General features: G+C 42.9%; 1 protein-coding gene and 1 pseudogene across 1 annotated transcript; both read left to right on the forward strand.

The window, feature by feature from the left end:
- The first annotated feature begins 6,298 nt into the window (after positions 1 to 6,298).
- On the forward strand, positions 6,299 to 8,475 carry LOC124250302 (vomeronasal type-1 receptor 4-like; annotated as a pseudogene).
- A 590-nt stretch (positions 8,476 to 9,065) lies between these two features.
- Positions 9,066 to 18,689, forward strand: LOC124250303 (uncharacterized). Its single transcript, XM_046682115.1, has 6 exons — positions 9,066 to 9,169; positions 9,277 to 9,632; positions 11,496 to 11,826; positions 12,966 to 13,050; positions 14,856 to 15,020; positions 17,201 to 18,689. The coding sequence occupies exons 1-6, from the start codon at positions 9,066 to 9,068 to the stop codon at positions 17,219 to 17,221; spliced, it is 1,062 nt and encodes a 353-aa protein (XP_046538071.1). The 3' UTR covers positions 17,222 to 18,689.
- The last annotated feature ends 2,629 nt before the right edge of the window (positions 18,690 to 21,318 follow it).

Raw genomic sequence — 21,318 nt, forward strand, 5'->3', positions numbered from 1 at the left:
GGAAGAATAAAAAACAACTAAGGGGGGGGGGTTGGGGAGAAAAAAAAAAAAAAAAAAAAAAAAAATCTTAAAAAAAAAAAAAAAAGTTGTGAAAAAAAAAAAGAAAATGAAAGAAAAGCAACAATCAATTTCAGTATACAAATTTTAAGGCAGTTAACATTTTTATTCCCCCAATTGCAGGAAGTCTGATCTATTTGAAGGGCAAGTTCTCTGAAAGTTTCAAGTAACATTGCTCCCATGTTGTGTCATTTCTATGAATATATTTTAAAAATAAATTTCTTGCAGCCTTTTGTTGGGTTTGATTATTAGAAAATTCAAAGAAATGTGAAATATGGACTAAACTACAATTTGAACCAAGTGTATAGATGCAACAGTTTAAATAAAAGATTAGCCATTTTGGGGGCTGGCCCAGTGGTGCAGTGGTTAAGTTCACACGTTCCGCTTCGGAGGCCTGAGGTTCGCCAGTTTGAAGCCAGATGCAGACATAGCACCACTTGTCAAGCCATGCTGTGTCAGGCGTCCCACATATAAAGTAGAGGAAGATGGGCACGGATATTAGCTCAGGGCCAGTCTTCCTCAGCAAAAAGAGGGAGATTGGCAGCAGTTAGCTCAGGGCTAATCTTCCTCAAAAACAAACAAACAAACAAGAAAGGATTAGTCATTTTAATGTTCTGATGTGGTAAAGTAATTACACAAAATTTCTAAATAGAATTAATTCTAGCAATGTGAAGATGGTTCAATATTAGATGATATGTTTAAATATCTCTGGTAACAGTTTGAAATATGAAAATAATGGAATCACAAAAATGTATCAATGTATGTGGGAAAAAATTCATAAATACAAAACCAAGCCAAAGGGAAAAATAGTTTTTATACAAAAAGCTTCCTGAAAACATCATAAAATGAAATTGCGATGCACTTCTCCTAAAGGTAGCATGAGACAAGGAGACCTACTCTGGCTCCAACTGTTAGAGACAGCATTGGCTATCCGGGGCTAATTTTAAAGATAAACAGAAGAGATAAAACTGTAATCATTACTGATTTCAAGCCTAGAAACTACCAGAGAGGCTATACATTTTATAAATACTAGAACTAACAGAACAATGAGCAAGTAGTCAATAATAATGAAAAAGAAACAAGCAAAACAAAAATAAATTCACCACATACAATTAACAGTAACCAAGGGCTTCACTCTGTCACATATCCACGTAGTGTCACTCCTCAACACTCTGACTCAGCTGCTACGTGCTTTGACCTGCAGTGGCAATGCTCGCAGCACAGTTACGTGTTTCATGTTGTTAGTAAATCCTTGTGGGTTGTTGCAAGAATGAAAGGAGTAAAATGGTTGAAATGAGCCTCCTTCTTCAGGCACCCACATGTCTGGCTAAATCACAATTCCTCGTGTAAGAACTGTTCATGGTGACACACCAGCCCATGCTCATGTGTGAGTGTGACTTTATGAATGTGGGTGAGGCTGTGTGAGTTTGTGTGAGTGTGCATCATAGTGTGTATAAATGTGGGGACGTGTTAAGTATGTGGGAAATGTGAATGTATATTTGTATGTGTGCATGTTCACGTCTATTAGCATCTCAGTGTGAGGGTACAAATATGTGAGTGTATGCATGGACTATGGATTGTCCACCATCACAGATCTAAACCCTGACTTGTAAATTAGGAGGATTGGATAGTGAACATCACTCCAATTGTGGATTTCACGGCATAAAAACACCAAAGGATTAATTGAAACTTATAGTTAATATTTCTTAATGAATTACAAAAGCAATCAATACCGATTACTGAAAATTCAGCAAAAAAATAAGTGTAGAAGGCTGTGGTAACCATTCAAAGCTCTTGAATTTAGGGGGTAACACTGGCTTATCCGATAGTTAAAGGAATTGTTAAATCTACCTGTTAAATCATCTGATCCTGCCTATAAAATCATACTTTTATTTGAGAGACTCATAAACTTGTACAATATCTATGGATATTGTTCTGTTTACAATCCCTATATTTACTGAGGGTTCTGGGAAAAGGTGAGTATAGGTAAATATAATTTGCAACAAAACTTTCGTATTATCTAGACTTCCAAATCAATTGGCACTGAGTCGTGCAAATAAGTTCAGTGATTTTCGTGTAAAGTTTATCATCATGTTCTTTCTTTTACTTGTGTCTCTAGGAAAATCTTTCTCAGGTACTTTGTCTGTTTTAATTTCTCTGCTCATAAGTTAAATCCTGCTGCAGCTCAACGGTCTGAAGATGAGGAAAGACTTCACATTTGAATAGAATAACTCTATGGTGAGCAAGGAAACCAGTGAGACCCATGAGCTTTGCTGCCATCCCTCGTGTGTCAGATCTCAGTATTTCCTGCTGCCTCCTTGTGAGTCTCTGTCTTCCTCCAGGGATCAAAGAAAAGAAAAGGTCTTTCTCAAAAAGTGCAATAGTCTCTTTGGAGATGTTAACTACAAACTTGTAATTGTTTTTCAGTAATTAACAACCAGGAAAAAACTTTTTCACAAATATTCTCAGTTCCCCAAGCCTGTGCTCTCATTACAGCTACATGTGAAATGATAATTGTAGTTGTGAGGGGATGTGAGGTCACAGAATCACAAACCCATATCTAACTGTTCTGGTTGTCTCCCTCCCTCTCACGCAATACTGTCCTGACCAGCACACTGAGCTCACCATCCTGCCAGCTACAAGTCAGAAGAATATTTTCTATTTCAGTCTAGGAGGCAAAGTCTGCAAGCAAGGAGTGACATCTGAGTCTGGCTAAGTAAGTGATGATATTAGAAAAAGAGATTCTTCTGTCTTTGAAACTGGTACAATGCCAAAGCCTCATAGAAGGAAAGAATAACACCTGAGGCATGAGCTGTGCTAGTAAAGAGAGATGGGGGCTTGGACCAATCCCTGGTGCCTCCTAATGCGATTCACTGTGACCCTCCGTGACAGTGGTTGTTGGTGTTTTGTCTAAGTGATAATGAAACCTGATTTTCAATGTGCTTAAGGACAGTAGTTCCGAAATGTATGAGCTGTTCAGCCTACCTTAGAGGAATCATATACTATATTTTCACTACAAATGAAGGTTTCTAGGGGTTAAGAATTCTAATTAATATATGTGATTAAAGCTACTAAAACTAAATAAGGGAAACATCTTTGTATTCAAGGAGAGTAAAATGTATGTTTTTAGTAAAAATAAAAATGTATAAGGAATAGAGATATTTCTGTTTATTTGTTTGTTTTATTAAAAAGGTAAATTTGCTATAAAGTAAAACTGGTTATAGAAAAAAATAATTTTTGTCTTAAGGAGAGGCTAAGAAGGAGGGAATACATGGGATAAATTTTGAATGTGGAAAAAAATATGTAGGTTTGTGGAAGAAATACCCAGAAAGAAAGAATTTTGTGTATAGTCAAGTTGATTAAGATTGAAATGAATTTAATTAAGTGAGTCTTAACATCAAAAGTAACCTGGTGCAGGGACTGGCCCTGTGGCTGAGTGGTTAAGTTTGCACGCTCCGCTGCAGGCGGCCCAGTGTTTCGTTGGTTCGAATCCTGGGCGCAGCCATGGCACTGCTCATCAAGCCACGCTGAGGTGGTGTCCCACATGCCACGACTAGAAGGACCCACAAGGAAGAATATACAACTAAGTACTGGGAAGCTTTGGGGAGAAAAAGGAAAAAAATAAAATCTTTTAAAAAAAGTAACCTGGTGCAAAATTTGATTTTTGTTTTCTTTCTCTTAAAAAGGTAATTTTTTGGACTTTTAATCTGCCCTTGATAAAGCAATTATGAAAGATTTTTCTTTATTTTGATTAAGTCTACCTAAAAGGCAGACATTCCGTGTTTTGCCAAAATAATTTTGTATGTTCAAAAAACTGAGGTCTCTCTATTAAGAGAATTGGGTTTTTGTGTTCTCTCTTAATAGAACGTGACTCTCTCTATTAAGAGAATTGTGGGGATTTTTTCTTTCTTCCTCCTGCTGAGGAAGATTCACCCTGAGCTAACATCTGTGGCCAACCTTCCTCTATTTTGTATGTGGGTCACCGCCACAGCATGGCTGATGGCTTGTGTAGGTCTGTGCCTGGGAAGTGAACTTGGGCTGCTGAAGCAGAGCATGCCAAATGTAAGCACTACATCACCAGGCCAGCCCCAATGTTTTTTTTAACTTTTTAACTCTCTATATTTGCCTTGAATATCTTCTGTTGTCACTTTGGTTAAATGGATAACTAAGCATTGTTTCACAGCGATCTATGATCCTTTTAATATTTTTTACAAACTTCCTCAAAATTCAAATCTGAAGTATTTTTTTAATATTGCCTTTTTTTCTTTTTTGCTGGGAAAGATTCACCCTGAACTAACATCTGTTGCCAATCTTCCTCCCCTCTTTATCTTTCCCTCCAAAGTCCCAGTACATAGTTAAATATTCTAATTGTAAGTCCTTCTGGTTCTACATGAGCCTCCACCACAGTATAGCTACTGACAGAGGAGTGATGTGGTTCCACGCTCAGGAACTGAACCTGGGCTGTCAAAGCAAAGTGCACCAAACTTTAACAAGTAGGCCATCAGGGTTGGCTCATAAAGTCTTTCTTTTGACCTGAAAATAAAGTTGAGAATTCCAGTGGGCCCCTGGAGACTTATCAAAGAATTTGTACTCTCTTCCTATAAAGAGGGAGATATTAAATCAATTAGGCTTATTAAGTATTTTAAACTGCATGGGAAGCATTGTCAAACAAATGTTGATAGACCTTCTTAGGTTACATTGCTTGGGTGAGTGACATTAATATACAGGTTTTAAAAATTATATAACATTCATAAAACTCTGATCTGTCCTGGTTATCAGTCATAATTCTAGTTATCTTAAAATGTTATATGTCACAGAAATAAATAAATTTGTCAATTGCATTATAATGAACCATTTTTAAGTGTTTTGTAATTTATAGATATTACTATTTTACTCTGATGATTTTACAAATATGTTTCATCTTCAGAGTGATTCATGGAAGGACTCTGACACTTACTCTAGAATACAGGCTGCTGATAAACTTTGATATCATAAAACTGAACTGGGTAAGAAACTGCAGAACTCTAAAGGAGAAACGGATGGCTTCATAAAACTGCTAACAAAAGATCAAGATCAAAAATTGATTACATGGGACTGAATGAATTGATGAGGATGATTATAATTTTTGACTTTTGTTTGAAATATTACTGATTTTTAATCATTTGTTTTTCCAGATTTAAGGAAAGCTTTTTCTCTTGTCTCTTAAGCTAACTATGACTTACAGCAATTTGGTAAATTACTCATTTGTAAGCAGAATTAGAACATTTATCTTTTTCTCACTATCTGACCCCTCCAGAATTTGGAAACTTGATGAGTGAGTATTCTTTTTTTCATGACAATTTAATTATTTGTACGAGTTCAATAAGAATCTCTTCTCCTCATAACAGGACACATATGGAAACATTGTTTATACTACCAAGGCTTTGACTGGAATATCATATTTGAGAGAGGTATGCATAGACTAAGATATGACCAGATAGCTTTAGGAAACAAAGCTCGACTTTATGGAACAAATAAGACCCCTTGGAAATATTGGCCTGATACTTGACTACAGGGTTACCAGCAACCTTACCGGGTGAGTAAATAAGATCACTTCCTGTTGTGTGTCAGAACCTGTTGTGTGTGGTGACGTTGGGCATTTTAGCAACTTACTCAGTTTTCCTGGGTTTCTCCCACATGTACATGCTATTAAAATTGTTTGGTTTTCTTCTGTTATTCTGTCTCATGCCAATGTAATTCTTGGACCAGTAAGAAGAACCTAGAATATTAGAGGAACATTTCTTCATACAGTATTTTCTATTTCAGTCTGAGACTCAGAGTTTGCAAGCAAGGAGAGGTATCAGAGTCTGGGTAAGCGATAACATCAGGAAAGGAAATCTTAAGGGTTCGAACTTGGTCCAATGCCAAAGCCATACAGGAAAAAGGAATAATTCTGAGGCTTGAGCTGAGCTAGTAGAGAGAGATGGGATCCTACATCTGACACCAATCCCTGTTGCCTCCTAACGCAATTTAGTGTAATCCTCGCTGAGGGTGATTGTTGGTGTTTAAACCAAACAATAATGAAGCCTGGTTTTTAATGTGCTTAAGGACTGTCACACTGAAGTCAATCAGCCTGCCCTACAGGAATCATAAACTACATTTTCAGGATTCGTAGTGGTATGACTATAATACTATGGTTGTAATAAACCCTGGGACACATCCACAGGAATCATGTAGCCCTGTGTAGAAATAATTTATCTAAATGGCCATTGCTGGAATAGAAATGTTTTCTCTAATTCCAAGCTATGAAGTGCTTAATGGAGATAGTAATTAGTCACTACTGGAAAGATCCATGTTCTGTTGATTTTGGTGAGACTGTTTTCCACCTTTGTTAGGAAAGCAGCATTTAAGGAAATAGTAACATTACAAAATGTGTTTCAGCAGCTGCTGTCCAACACAAAAGTATCTTGTGACATATTCTCTGGTTAAATGTATTTTCAGATCAATTCCAACAATTTCATTTCAGAAAACATACAATTTTCAAATCCTAAAGATTCCTTCGTATATATATGACATTTTAATATCTTTCACAAATCTTATTCCTATTGATAATGCCTTTTCTTAAGACTTGTATTAACAAAAGATTATTTTATGATTTGTAATTAGTAACATTTAGTTACTACTCTACACTTCTTTATTACATATTGGTGTTTCACATCCCACCATTTAGAGCTTGACATACGGTTCAGTGATTCCCCTGACAGGTAATATTTTGTTCCTAGAATCAAAGTAAATTCATGTTTCTGATGCCATTAATATAGAGCCAATTGTATATTTGTTAAATACAGTTTTTCATGGAGCCGATCTCTGTAGAATTATATAAAATCAGTGCATCTACATTTTATTACACTAAATCTTTACTCATAATTGGTGTTGTGCTTTGCAAAAATCCTTACACATAAATGGAAACTTGTTACAAACAATATTATAACATAAAATATCACAAATCTAAAATTAAATAACAAGGTAGGAAAAAAAGTAAATACACTTCTGTATTATTTGAAGAACACAGCTAACGAGCATTGTTAGAATGCCATAGTATATAAACTCACCATCTTTATACCAGCCCAGCCAGGTTCAAAATCCACCTTATCCATAAAAAAGGTTTGAATTTGGACAAATAATTAACCTTTGTCTGCTTCACTGCGCCTTATCTTTTCAATGAAAATAAAGTACTGACTATCTCATGAAGTTATGAAGAACGTGGGCTGTACTACACATCCAGCCTCTACAGCGGTGAAACGGTCTGCAAGAGTGCTTCAAAGGTTATACATCCAACTCTTAGAAACATGTAAATAATAATTTTAAAAAAACTTTAAGTTAATATTTCCTAAGTGGGAAATAAAGGAAGTGGAGATACTGGATTTCAGTTGTAGCTTATGCCTCATTTTCCCATGCAGGAATCTCTGGCTCAGAAGAAGGATGCCAATCACTGGGAAATGACAGAACGGCCTCCATCAATCTGGCAATAGGAATGTTCTTTGCATTACAGACTATAGTTGGATTTCTGGGGAATTTCTCTTTTCTTTACCACTATTTTTTCCTTTACTACACAGGATGCAAATTTAGGTCCACAGATTTGATTCTCAAACACCTGACTGTAGCCAATCTCTTGGTTATTTTGTCTAAAGGAGTCGCCCAAACAATGGCAGCTTTGGGCTTAAAAGATTTCCTCAATGATTTGGGATGCAAATTTCTTTTCTATCTTCATAAAGTGGGCGAGGATGTGTCCCTTTGCACCACCTGCCTCTTGAGTGTCTTCCAGGCCATCATAATCAGTCCCAGGAACTCCAGGTGGGCAGAACTTAAAGCAAAAGCTTCCAAGCACATGGGCACCTACAACACCCTCTGCTGGATCCTGAACTTGATATTTAATATTACAATTCCTGTGCATGTAGCTGACAAATGTAGCGACAAAAATACCACAAGATTTCGGCTACTGTTGTGCTATCGTTCAGGACAAAATCAAGCACTTATTGTATGTACTACTGTTATTATTCCGTGATGTTTTATGTCTGGGGCTCGCGCTCTGGGCCAGCAGCTCCATGGTTTTCATTCTGTCCAGGCACAGGCAGCGGGTCAAACATTCACAGGACCAATTCTTCCTCCAGACTCTCTCCCGAGTCCACAGCGACCCAAAGCATCCTTGTCCTGGTATGTACCTTTGCATCTTTGTACACTCTGTTCTCCATCCTTCACATTTGTTTGGCTGTTCACAACAAGCCTGGTTTGTGGCTATTGAACACCTCTACACTAATTGCTGGGGGTTTCCCAACTGTCAGTCCCTACATTCTCAGGAGTCATGACTCCAGAGTATCCACCTTCTGTTTTGTTTGGATAAGGACTACAAAAGCCCTTAAACTTGTAAGAAATATGTAAATCGTATGTTAGATCAACTCGAAATATCTTGGGAGTAGTACAATTTTTACAATCCCCATTATTCGAACTTGACCCAAAACATTCAGAAATAGACAATAAAAACAAACATCAAAAGATGTAATTTATATAATTTAATGTTCAAATTAAAAATTCTTTTCCAAATAACTGAGAATAAAGAAAATTATGAAATTAATACCAGATGTCATGCAGTATCTCTCAAAGGTGCTCGAATTTATACTTCATCTTCAGAAGTGTGGACTAGAACAAACTAAATTCAGAGAAAGAAAAATGAATTTATAGCTACACAAACAGAAAATCTGGTTCTTTCAAACCAAGGTCTCAGCCTTCCACCACCATAGTCCCTGGAACTCAGCCCAGGGTTGAGCCCTGCTCCAGGATGAATGGAGAACAGAAATGGAGATTATGTTGTAAGGGGAGTCTGTGTAAAATTGCACATTCCTCACAGCAGGCAGTTTTGCATTTCACGTTTTAGTTTCCATCACTTACAGAGACAAGTCCAGCTGTTGCTTAATTAAATAAGTTCTAATTCTCTGGAGCCTCAGACTTGCGGGATCCACCCACCACCCCACATGCCCCCCCCCCAGACCCCCGAGGCTGCCTCCAGCCGCCTCACTCACGCAGGACATGCGTCTCCATCCTCTCGCAAAAAGAGCTTTGATTTATACCATTTTGGGTAGGTAAGAGGAAACAGTGCTTCCGATATTTAGTGGCCCGCACGTGTCTAATCTTTTACGTAACCCTGCCCCACTGGACACTAAAGAACTTCCAAAACCTCCAAAGGCCGAGCCCCAGAAACTGCTGCACCCGGACACTAACACACCTGGAAACCCAGACAGTCAGGTCGCAGGACCAGGCCCCGCCCCTCTGGGCCCCGCCCCCAAGTCGACTCCCGCCCTGCGCGCTTCCTGCCCAGTGCGTGCTGCTGGAACCGTCCCGCCCCACTGTGGCCCCGCCCACTCCCGCCCACTGCGCACGCGCACGCGCACGCGCACGCGCACGCCCCTGCTTAACTGAAACCGAGCGAGGCGCGCAATCGGGTGAACGAGTTCGTTTTCGCTTCAGACGTGCCCTTTGCTGCTTCCTCCAGCCCCGCGTACGTTCAAACAAACCCCTTCGTCCCCCTCGTCCCTGGCCCGGTAAGTCCCGGCAGCACCGCGAGGCGTAGTGGCTCTGGTCGCTCGCCGTGTGTCCGCGACTGTTTCAGGTTAAAAGCCTCTGAGGCGGGCACCCGACCCCCTCCTTTTGGCTTTTGTTCCGGGCAGACGCCGCCCGCCGCGTCGTTTTCCTGATCAAAACCCTTCGGTGCCGCCCGTCCCCCTCCGACCCCGCTCCCCCCACCCCCCCTCACCCTCCCCCCCCCCCCCCGCGTTGGGTAAAGTCCTCAGGCGCGAAGTGGGTTCCGGTCTTGGGGGCGCCTTTCCCGCTGCCTCCAGCCTGGCTTCCTGGAGTGCAGAGATGGCTCTGGCTGTCCTTGAGGTGCCGGCCCTGATATCACTTCCCTTCCATTAAACCCAGCATGTGTGCGGTTAAAACCAGAGCACTCTTTGCCTGCTTGCACCCTGGCTCCAGAGTCCGCTATATGCCATGGAGATAGGGGGCCAAGGGCACCCACCTGCGTTCCTTATCTCCTTTTCCCTGCAAACCGGCCCAAGGCTGACCGGGGGCTGGTGGGAAAGCTCCGACCAGCAAGGTCACTGACAGACCCTCCTACCCGCCCCCCCAGCCCCCCCCCATCTACAAGGAGCCACATTCCTCACAAACTTTTAAAACCCCTGCCTCCCCTCTTTCGGGGAGACGAGATGAAAGGAGACAAATTTGAGGGCTTGGACTCCCAGGGCGGGCTGGGTGGGGGACAGAAACGGACAGACTGAGGTGGAACTAAAAAGACTGTGAAGAAGGACAAAATGAGGGCAGAATAGGAGATGGAACAGGTGGACTTTGAGAAACAGTAGGGTGAAAGAGTGAACCAGTGAAAGGACAGAAGAAAATAGAGAAAAAGAGGGATCTCTGGAGATGAAGGGGAATGAAATAGAGAATGGGGTATCTTCACCAGCAGCAGAAGTCAGTTGGCAAAGGTGGGAACATCAGACTGAGTGACGGGAGTAAGAGTTGGGGCCATAGAAGCAGGGACCTGCTGGAACTTAGAAAGGGGCTAAAGATTCTGCACCTGGTTTCCATTGTGGGCGGGGCTCCCGTACCACCAAGCAATTCTCCAGACTCAGCTGGGGGTCCTACAATTTAACTCAGTTCTGACAGTATCTACCTGGAGATGGTGTCAGATCCCACAGGTTTAGGGCTCAGTCCCACAAGACTCCCCTCCCCGCAGTCTCCAGTAGGAAGTCCAGGTTGTCACCTGTGTTTCTGACTGACGGGCTGTAGATTGGAGGTTCCGAAGAACCCCCTTCCTAGGATTTGGTTAATTTGCTAGAGTGGCTCACAGAACTAAGAGAAATGCCTACTAGATTACCGGTTTATTATGAAACGATAGAACGCAGGAACAGCCAGATGGAAAAGATACATAGGGCAAGGTGTGGGGAAGGAGCATGGAGCTTCCATGCTGTTTGAGCATGCCACTCCCTGAGTCTCCATGTGCTCAGTAACCCAGAAACCCTCTGAACCCCGTCCTTTTGCGTTTTTATGGAGGTTTCCCTACATAGGCAGGATTGATGAAATCATTGGCCATTGGTGATTGGTGCGAGTAATCATTGCAGTCAGGTAGGTGACCTTGAGGGAGAAAAGTTGTTTTGTGAGTTACAGCCTCTCGTCTGTTTCCTCCCTCAACTTTGCCAGCATCCCCTGTGTAGTTCAGATACACACTTCTGCTGTTCTTCTATCAGTTTGCACAATCTCAAGACACAATCAAGTCATAAGATGAGACTTTGAACATTTAAGCCAAATGTCATTGCAAAGTCGGAAATCTTAGAAACCAGGAACGTTTCTGAACACCTGAAAAACAGGGGGGCTTTCCTCCTGCTGAATTTAGGCTCTTTTATTGCCAGAGTGTGTCTGCTCAGCCTCAGGCAGCTACTCCAGAGGATTAGCTCGCCAGGATTCTGGTTGGTCAACTTGCCCAGGCTTAGTCTTTGGACCTCTTCTCTTGCTACTCCACCATCTTTCCATATCAACTCATCTCATCGCTGTCAACACCTTGAGGTCTCTCAGTTTCACGTCTCCAGCCCAGACCTCTCCTCTGAACTTCAGGCTCCTGTGTCCAGCTGTCTCCTCGACATCTCTGGTGGGACATCCAGCAGGCATCTCCACCTTAAGATGTCCAAAGATGATCTCCTGGACGTCCCCAAATGTGTTCTCCTGCAGTCCTCCACATCTCAAGTAAGGGCAACCCTGTGCTTCCTATGACTTAGGTGAATATCTTGGTATGTTTTTAAAACATGCGTTATACTATATTATTTGTAAGTGTATTAATATCAAAATAATGGGGAAATTAGATGTTAACTTACAGTGAGGGAGGAAACACTGCTTCCAGAATTCTTTGGGGGCACGGGAGAAAAATGTTAGAAGACCACATCTTTCGCAATCTGCTTTCCCTAGTGCCTTTCTGACCTCGTTTCCTAGTTGTCTCCCCTTTGCTCATTCGGCTCCAGCCACACAGAACCCTTTGTCTTTGTTGTGGCCAAGGACACCACTGCCTCAGGCCTTTGCATGTGCTGTGTCTTTGCCTGGAAGTTTCTGGCTACTCAGATGCAGGTGGCAAACACCCTCCCCCAGGTCCTTGTTCTCATATCACCTTCTCAGTGGCGCCCTCTCTCACCTCCTCCCCTTTAACAGGCCAGCCACACCCTCACCCCCACTGCTGCTCCATATTGCCTGCTCTGCGTGTTTTGTTCTGCTGCTTTCCCTCCTACTGTCTGGATACTGATGACAACAAGGTCGCAGGTGGTGAGAAGAGCCAGAGTAGGGGAGGTGTGCTGGGCTTGCCTCTGAGTGGTGCTCAATCCTGACCTCAGGTTAGATTGCTGAGTCATTTTGCAAATACATCCCTTGTGGCCACTTACCAGAGACTTCCATTCAAATAGTCTGGCAGGGGCCCCCCTCAATATTTGAAGTGTCTGAGTTGATTCCAGTCTTTATTCAGCATTGAAAACTAAGGCTGTGAGTCCTCCATTTCTGAAGGCTGGCCCCGATCCAGGGGGAGGTGGGGGACTCTGCTCTCTATGGGGTTTGATCAGGGCCAGGTCTGTGACTTGAAGGGGAGGGTCAGTCCAGCCCAGATCCCCACTGCTGCAGTGTATGTGAGGGCTTTACTAGGAAGGGAGTGAGTTCTGAAGCAAGTGGTGGAAAAACTCACTTGTTGGTCTCTGTAGGAGTTTACCATCGCTGAATCCCTCCTGTGGCAGTGGGCAGCGAGGACCGTCTATTCTACGTGGCAAGGTCTTCCCTGCACGTGTGATTGTGGCACAGGAAGGGGTATGTTGATTCTAAGCATTAAACAGCGTATTTTCAACACTCAGCTTTGACGTCTCAAGACTCCACTTGCCTGAGAAAGAAGCTCAGATGAAGAGGAAAGAAAAGGAATCAGGAATGGCACTTTCTCAGGTGAAAATCCTACTCTTGGTTGATTATTCTTTCTCTCCTTCTTAAATGCCCTTCTTTGGACTTCCCAATCTTCTCTGACTCTGAGGTATCCTCCCTGACACCTGTTTTCTCACACTCACCCAGGGCCTTCCCTCAGTCCCTCTCATCTCCACTTAGATTTCATCTCACCACGACCCAGTGACATGGAACTTGTGGGGAGGTGCCACAGGGCATGGTCCTGAGCAGGGCTTCACATCCCTGGATTGGAGACAGGGTGTCTGTGAGGTTGGGCAGCAGGGATTGTTTAGGGCTGTGTCTGGATTCCCTGACAGCTCTCTATAGACCAGGATAGAAGAAACTGCATAGTTATGTGCTGCATTAATTGTAAGAACAGCTGGAAGATTCTGGAAAAGAAGAGTAATAAGGAGAACCTGTTCTGCCTGACTTTACAATACATTCTAAACAAGTGAATCAGTGTAGTTCTGGCTCCATAGCATTTGTCATTTGGAATAGCTTAGAAAGTTCAGAAACAGACATCAGTGACAAAAGATGTTTTACTCCATAATTGGTTTTAAATATGGAATCCACTTAAACATGTAGCAGGACATTTTTTTAAATCAGTCTCAGCACATCCATCCCGTGGAGACTTTGGTGTTTCGGCAGGGACTCTAATTCAGTAGATGTTTTAGGTAAAACAGTGATAATTCAGCTACGATGGTGGGTGATAGATATGGCTTTATCTTGGTCATCAGAGAGGCTGGAGCCAAATTCCAGTTCCACCATTATCATTAGACATTGCATCTCTTTTATTTTAAACATCATTTGCTGTACATATTTGTTTTGTGATCAAACTCCAAACTAGAATGCAGCTCAGGGACTAAGAATTAAAACATCCCCTTCCTTGTCATGTGCTCTGCCATCCTCATGACTCCATCAGAACCCTTGTTATCAGTTCTGTGGCAAGAGTCAGCACAAATCTTGTAAAAATGTATTTATATGCCATTATGAGATTTTAGAAAAAATTCTTCAGTGAATGATTCATTGTGATATTTTAGTCTGCAGATTTAAAAATTTACACAGCATATGTCTAAAAGTTGTTTTCATGTTAGTGAAAACAGATACAGCTTGCTCTTTACACCCTCATTGGAGCATTCTCTAAATGAGGGCACATGGGACCTTTAGAATTTTTTGCTGACAAAAAGAATGCCACAGTGGCTGCCTGTGGGCAGGCTGACTTCACTGCAGGTGTCTGAGGATTTCTCTGGGTTGCACAACTTGATGTCTGATTACTGGGTCAAGGATGGTACATTTCATATTTTGATAGATTCTGACCAGATGCCCTCCCCTAAAGCTGCACAGGTACCCTATCCCACCAACACAACCCGAGGTTTCCCCCAATATAAGCAAAAACAGGTACTGTAATCATCTGTATTTTGAAAATCTAGGGAAAGTGGCAATCCTTTATTTGTGTTTCCATTTCCCAAGACATCACTCATGCTCTGGCTCATCTAGAAATTGAATATCACTTCGTGTGTAGAACGTAGTATCTAGTACTTATGTATAGACCATCCTGCGTTGTTTTTTTCATTTATATATTTGTTTTATCATCCGCAAAAATATGAAATCACAGTGGTTTAGTGGATTTCATGTCCTCTGAGGGAAAAGTGTAATAAAGTTAGAGATATGTAAACTGCTCACACTTATCACAGTACGTGCATCTGTGGAAACACTTGCTTCAGTCTGACGGACAGTCGATACTCTCTCATTTTGTGTGAAGATAAGAGCTCCTCTTGTGATCGCTTCGTGAAATATGTTTTTCCTTTCAGGGACAGTTGACATTCAGAGATGTGGCCATCGAGTTCTCTCAGGAGGAGTGGGAATGCCTGGACTCCGCTCAGAGGGCCTTGTACAGGGACGTGATGGTGGAGAACCTCAGGAACCTGCTCTCCCTGGGTGAGGAGAGCTGCCTCCAGAAGTCAGGATCTGCCCTAGTGAGTCTCTTGGGAGCCTCTGCCTTGCTTAACTGAGATTGAAGCTGTGTTGACTCTGAAATGAAAAGCTTCCTAATGTGGCATCTAGACTTTCACCTTTCCTTTTCTTTGGATGATCTGCCCACTCCACACTAGATTAGTGGTGGTTCCAGAAGTTGAGTAAGAGCAAAACCTCATAGCAAACTTTTAAAATATCTGATTGCCTGAGGGACTGGCCTGGTGGCATAGTGGTTAAGTTAGCGCACTCCGCTCTGGTGGCCCGGGGTTCCCAGGTGTGGACCTACACACCGCTCATCAAGCCATGCTGTGGCAGCATCCCACAGACAAAATAGGAGGAAGATTGGCACAGGTGTTAGCTTAGCAACAATCTTCCTCAAGCAAAAAGAGGAAGATTGGCAACAGATGTTAGCTCAGGGCCAATCTTCCTCACCAAAAAAATATCTGATTGCCTGGTTTTACCCTTAGGCTTTTGATTCAGTAGTTCTTGGGAAAGAGCTAGATATCTGTATTTTCAATATTCCGTAAGCATTCTGAGGGAGACAGTCAGTGGACAAATTTGTGAAATATTTTTCTAGACCATTCTGTAATGTTCTCTCTTCTCAGCTGAATAAAGGACTGGGATGGTATTCTGGAAAAACCACAGCACATCATGTTCCTTTCTTCTTATAAGCAGGAATCTCTCTTTCTGCCCTGAATATTATCTCCATTTTGGAGCAAGGGAAAGAGACCTGGACTGTACAGAGCCAGGTGAAAATAGTAAGAAAACCAAATGGATCGGAATATGTCAAAGATGCTTAGAGAGGCAAGAGCTCACATGCACCGTGGGGAGGCTGCACCATTAAACATTGTTTGGGAAACTCTCCCCAAATGGGAGAGGTATGTGAAACAAGTTTCTTTCTTGTGAACTCTCCAAGGAAATTTTTTCTTTCCCCCATCTATCATCCTCTCACCCTCCAGTGGTGCTCTGACTCATGCAAAGACAAAGTAATGTCTTTATGACCACCGACAATGCTTAATATCTGGCCCCTGTGACCTCGTTGACATCTTGACTTTGGGCAGCATGGGTGAGCTGCTTCTAAGGGATCCTCTTTCCCCCTTGATTCCCTCTACTTACTTCTCAGTTTGTATAGATCAGAGCTAAGGCCTCCTTAAGTCCTGGTCCAGGCTCCATCACCGTTTCGTGTACTGGGGAGAACTTCTCAGGAGAAGGAGAACATTGGCTCCTCTTCCTTTGCGTCTCGGGGCCCCGGGAATTGCGGGGACCGTCTTAGGCCCTGTGTGCCTGGTCAAGTGGCTCAGCCATTTCTTCAGTTCTGCTTGTGCCTCACTTCAGAAATGTGTGTAACAAAGAAGTGGGGTGGATCTTCTGAGATTGCTGCTCAGCAGTACTGTAAAGACAGTGGCCGGAGAGATTGTCTCTGATCCTCAGTCCCACCTGGGGAGCATCTCTGTCTCTCAGGTGCTCGGCCTGGAGTCTGGGCAGAGCACATGGCTTCTTCTCCATAATCACACAAAGTCTCACACCCCCTACTTGACTTCCATGTCTTGTATTTTTTTTTCCCTCTTCCAGCTCTCTTCCTAGTTGGAATATAGAAAAACCTTGGCTCGTCTTGGGTTCATATTCTCTTACGTTTGGTGATTTTTGCCTTTTGCTTTTGAAATACTCATTCCTAGAGTCTGAAATTTCCTCCTCTTTTTCTTTTTCCGCTTTATCTTCCCCAAATCCCCCCAGTACATAGTTGTATACTCTAGTTGTGGGTCTTTCTAGTTGTGGCATGTGGGACGCCACCTCAACGTAACCTAATGATCAGTGCCGTATTGGCGCCCAGGATCAAACTGGCAAAACCCTGGGCTGCTGAAGCAGAGCGCACGAACTCAACCACTCAGCCCCAGGGCCAGCCCCTCCTCCTCTTTTTCTACTGCAATAACCCATCTTTAGGTGAAGGACACCTTCCAGTGGACTTTCCCATGGAGTGGGTTTACTGGATAACAGAAAATTCTTGAATACCTTGAGTAATATGTTACAAGAAATATCCTGCTACATAAAAAAGTGCCCCTTGAAGCACTGAGTAGAGTGGTCAGCAAGTCCAAGGACATGTTTATCTCACGAGAGTATCACAAGAGCCTGGCTAATAACTATTTCCTGTTGTCTTTCTGGTTTCTGTGGAATGTCACAAAAGCATCTATCAAGGGCACCGTGACAGTTTTGATCACGTTTATTAATGGTCATCGCCTTTGTGCTGGCAACTATTGTTGGCGCCACATTGTGCATCCCCTGTGTGTGCTGCTGTTCATTCTTCAACAAACATGATATTGATGCATCATATTGAAGGAGTTCATGAAACTGAACGACGTGCACGATGTTGAAGTCTACCTTAATTTATTTTGTTTAGGCTACTGTTGCTTTCATCTTGCACATTTCCATGTGTTAGAAATGAACTTGCTTTTTGTTTATTTAATCATTAGTTACATGTTTTTGATGACGCTCATAGGGTTCTTTGTTTTATATCTGTATTTGTGCGACTGTTGAATCAGGGAATAAATATTGTTTTATATATTATCCAGGAAGATTTACTAATTGAGTGTTGAGGGTTACAGCTCAGTACCAATTTCCCCAAAATCTGTACAAACTGTAGAATTTTGTGAAAAGATAGTCTTAATTATTCCTTTTACTTCTATTTCACCTGAGACAACTGCAGATGTCGGTTCAAAGCTCAGTGTCACCTGTGCTTCTGACTAACTGGCAGTAGATCAGAGGTTCCAACGACCCTTTCCTTGGGTTCGATTAATTTCCTGGAGCGGCTCACAGAACTGAGGGAAACACGTTTACCAGTTTATTAAAGGATGTGATAAAGGATACAGTTGAACAGCCAGATGAGGAGATGCGCAGTGTGCGGAAGGGGAGCGTCCCGAGAGCAGGAGTTGCTGTCCCTGTGGAGTTGAGGTGTGTCACCCTCCCAGTGTGGATGTGTTCCCCGGCCTGGAAGCTCTCTGAACCCACTACTACAGGAATTCTATGGAGGATTCCTCATGTAACCGTGATCAATTATTATCTCCATTTCCAGCCCCTCTTCCCTCTCTGGAGGATGGGGAGTGGGGTTGAAAATGCCAAGCTTCTAATCAGGCTTGGTCTTTCTGGTGACCAGCCCCCATTCAGGAGCCCACCCAGAGTCTCCTCAGTGGAACAAAAGATGCTCCTAGTGCTCCTATCACTTAGGAAACTAAAAGGGTTTCAGGAGCTCTGTGTCAGGAATCCGGGGCAGAGAACAATATATATTTTTTCTATTATCTCATGCCACGTCTCAAACCAAAGTCAGTAAATTAACATCTCTGGGCTAGGAACCACTTATTATAATTTTAAACCTAACCAGGTGATTCTGATGTGCAAATAGAGAACCATTCTCTTTTTGCGCTAATCACACTTCAACCTACATATGAAACACATGGAATTATTATTAAGAACCCAGATACTGGTCCGGTAGGCCTGGCTTGTGCCTGAGGGTTTGTATTTCTTGCAAGCTACAGGGCCCTGGATTATACTGTGTGTACCTCAGTCCTCTTAGGTAAATAAGATTCGATGCAGAAAAATAAAGAAAATGGAACAGAAGTGATAAATGTCAAAACACCTGTAATACATGATATATTTCAGAGAGTTTTGTTAATATTGAAATAAATTAATCAAACATAATGCTGCAATGGTTTTTAATTAAAAATGTACAAGGTTAAGAGAATAGTCCCCATTCCCAAGGCAAAGACAATTTCCACCAACACTCACCCTCAGTGTCAAAAATTCTAGACTCAGGATACAGACCTTTGCCACGTCCATAGATGAGCCTTTTAAGTTACCCAAACTTCAGTCATTTACTCACCCACAAAGATGAATTTCAGAGTTTTCTATTGACATTATAGTATAACGTGGCTTCTTCATGTTGACTTACTTCCTTACATAATTATATCTCATTTACAAAGGAATGCGTATGACAGTTTCAGAAGCTCCATTTTAAATAACTTACATTTACAAAATTTAAAGGCAGTATCTGTTCGTTGATCCCCAGTATTATCTGGAGTTCCAGCATTTGCACAGGCCCCACCTGGGGAAGCTCTGATTCACCAGACACAGCTGCTCTTGCCTCTCTCCCCTCCTCAGTCTCTCGCTGTCTTCTCAGTCGTGTGAGACTTGAGGCACCGTCTTCTCTCCATGGGAGGGGCGGAGGTTCCCACTCACAGTCACTCTCCTGGAGTGAGAATAAGATCAGAAGGTCCTCATAGAAGACACTTGCTGGGACATGGGAATCTGTCCCTCAGAATTCTCTAAGATGTGAGGGCTCTGGCTGCAGGTGTAGACTTCTCTGGAGGGAGGGAGGTAGGAGTGGTTGAGAACCTGGAGCTCTGTCATTCCTTGTCCCAACTCATGAAGACTGTGCCAGCTTATAACATGCCTCCTGGGGGCTGGGAGACAGTACTGTCTGGACTGGGCTCAGGTGAGGTGAGTTGGGGAGTTGAGTGGAGCCTGGAGGTCAAAGCTGGGCATCAGGGCTGTTGTCTTCCTGGTCACTTGGGGTGTCTGTTTGGATCCGAGTCCAGTTGTGCTGGGGGGAAGCTGAAAAGCCTGGACAGCCTCCAGACGAGGTCACTGAGAACTCAGCTGGGGTTTTAAAAATGCTGAATCTTATTTTTTGGGGGGGGTTCTGGTCAGTCTAGACCGGGACCTGGGAAGACCTCCTGCCCCTAGCCTAGATGCTGAACTTAGAGTTCGTGCCACATTTTTGTGTGGCAGTCTGTGAGCTAGGTTTTGAGTCCACATAAGGACATTGGACTTGTGCCTGGGGGTTACAGACACGACCCAGGGCAAGTGTCTTCCTGGTAGACTGGGGAACAAAGTGGGAGAACATCAGGCCTGCTGGCTGTCAACTTGGCAATGAGAGGTGGGTCCTGGCAGGAGCCCTTTAGAGCTTGGTGGGATGAGTCAGTGAAGGTCACCTCATGTCTTTGGGCTGGTCCACAAGTACTCAGTTCAGGTGCTTTCTTGAGAAACGGTGTAGTGTACAAGGACCTCATATCGAGTGTCTTGACAGGTGGCTGACCTGTGAGAACAGGGCGCAGGACAGATCTCTTTTGGGTTGTTTGGAGAGGCACTGACCTGGTGGGATGCTGGGGGAGAAGAAACCTCATGTTAGACACCTCGGGAGTCAGAATTGTCTAACTGTATTAAGTGAAGGATGGACATATTCCACCAGATCATAGAAAACATGAAAATAATAAGCAACTTAGGACAAATGGGAAATGGCAGAATAATAGATATGGGAAAAATAAGTATACATTAGGATTTTCTCTACATCAGGAAGAAAAAGAGGCACAACCAAATTTAAACACACAAAACATGCAGAATCAAATTTCACAGAAAAGACATACAAATAATCATTGTTCATTTGCAGAGATGCCCACTTCAGAGGTGATCAGGGGAAAAAATTACAAGACCAATCTGACTTTTTGCCTATCAGATGACAATGAAACGTTTCCTTGCATAGTCTGTTTAAGATCAAGGGTAGAAACCATTACCCTATGCAATGTGGAGAGTGTAATGGCAAGTGTTCTTTTGAAGAGCAATGTGGGAGTATTCACAAAAGTTTTAAAGGATGCCTTCTCTTGATACTGGATCGTAGAAGGCATCTGATAAAACCCTTCACACGTGAACAAAAGTGCCTCCACTTGCTGGTCTACTTGCAGAAAAGAGAAAAAAAAAAAATCAGAGGAACTGGAATATGAAAATTCCACAATTAAAACAGGACTCCTATAGGCCACGTTGGGTTTTGACTGCACACCTGAGGGGCATAGACATGAAGTAAATTAGGGACAGAGAAGGTGGACGGAGCTGGGAGGCAGGGGCAAGCCTCACCCTCATAGAGGGACAGGATTTCTGTGGATTCTCTCCAGGGACTCAGCTTCTTCTCTTGGGGTCTCATAGGACATTTCTGTGGTAGAACTTTCTTCTGCTGCTCTTCATGCATGCAGAACAAAACACATCAGCTGTCTGGATGTCCCTGACCTTCCTGTCCACACCATTGAAGGGACCAAGAACAGTCCTGGAGCCCACTCCCAGCCTTTGCTGTGGGGTGAGGGAGGCGGTGAAGCCCCTGGGAACTGTGCAAAGGCAACTCCTTCTGTTACCTCAGAGGCAGCCCCCTCTTCCAGGAAGCGCCCGTTGCCTACCGTGGTTTCAGCATGAAGTGCTCTCCTTTAGATTCTGCTGCTTCTCCGTCAACCATAGGCCACATCCCAAGATACGCCCTGGCCCTTC

Source organism: Equus quagga, chromosome 13 (genome assembly GCF_021613505.1).
Source record: "Equus quagga isolate Etosha38 chromosome 13, UCLA_HA_Equagga_1.0, whole genome shotgun sequence".
In the NCBI taxonomy this organism is placed as follows: domain Eukaryota; kingdom Metazoa; phylum Chordata; class Mammalia; order Perissodactyla; family Equidae; genus Equus; species Equus quagga.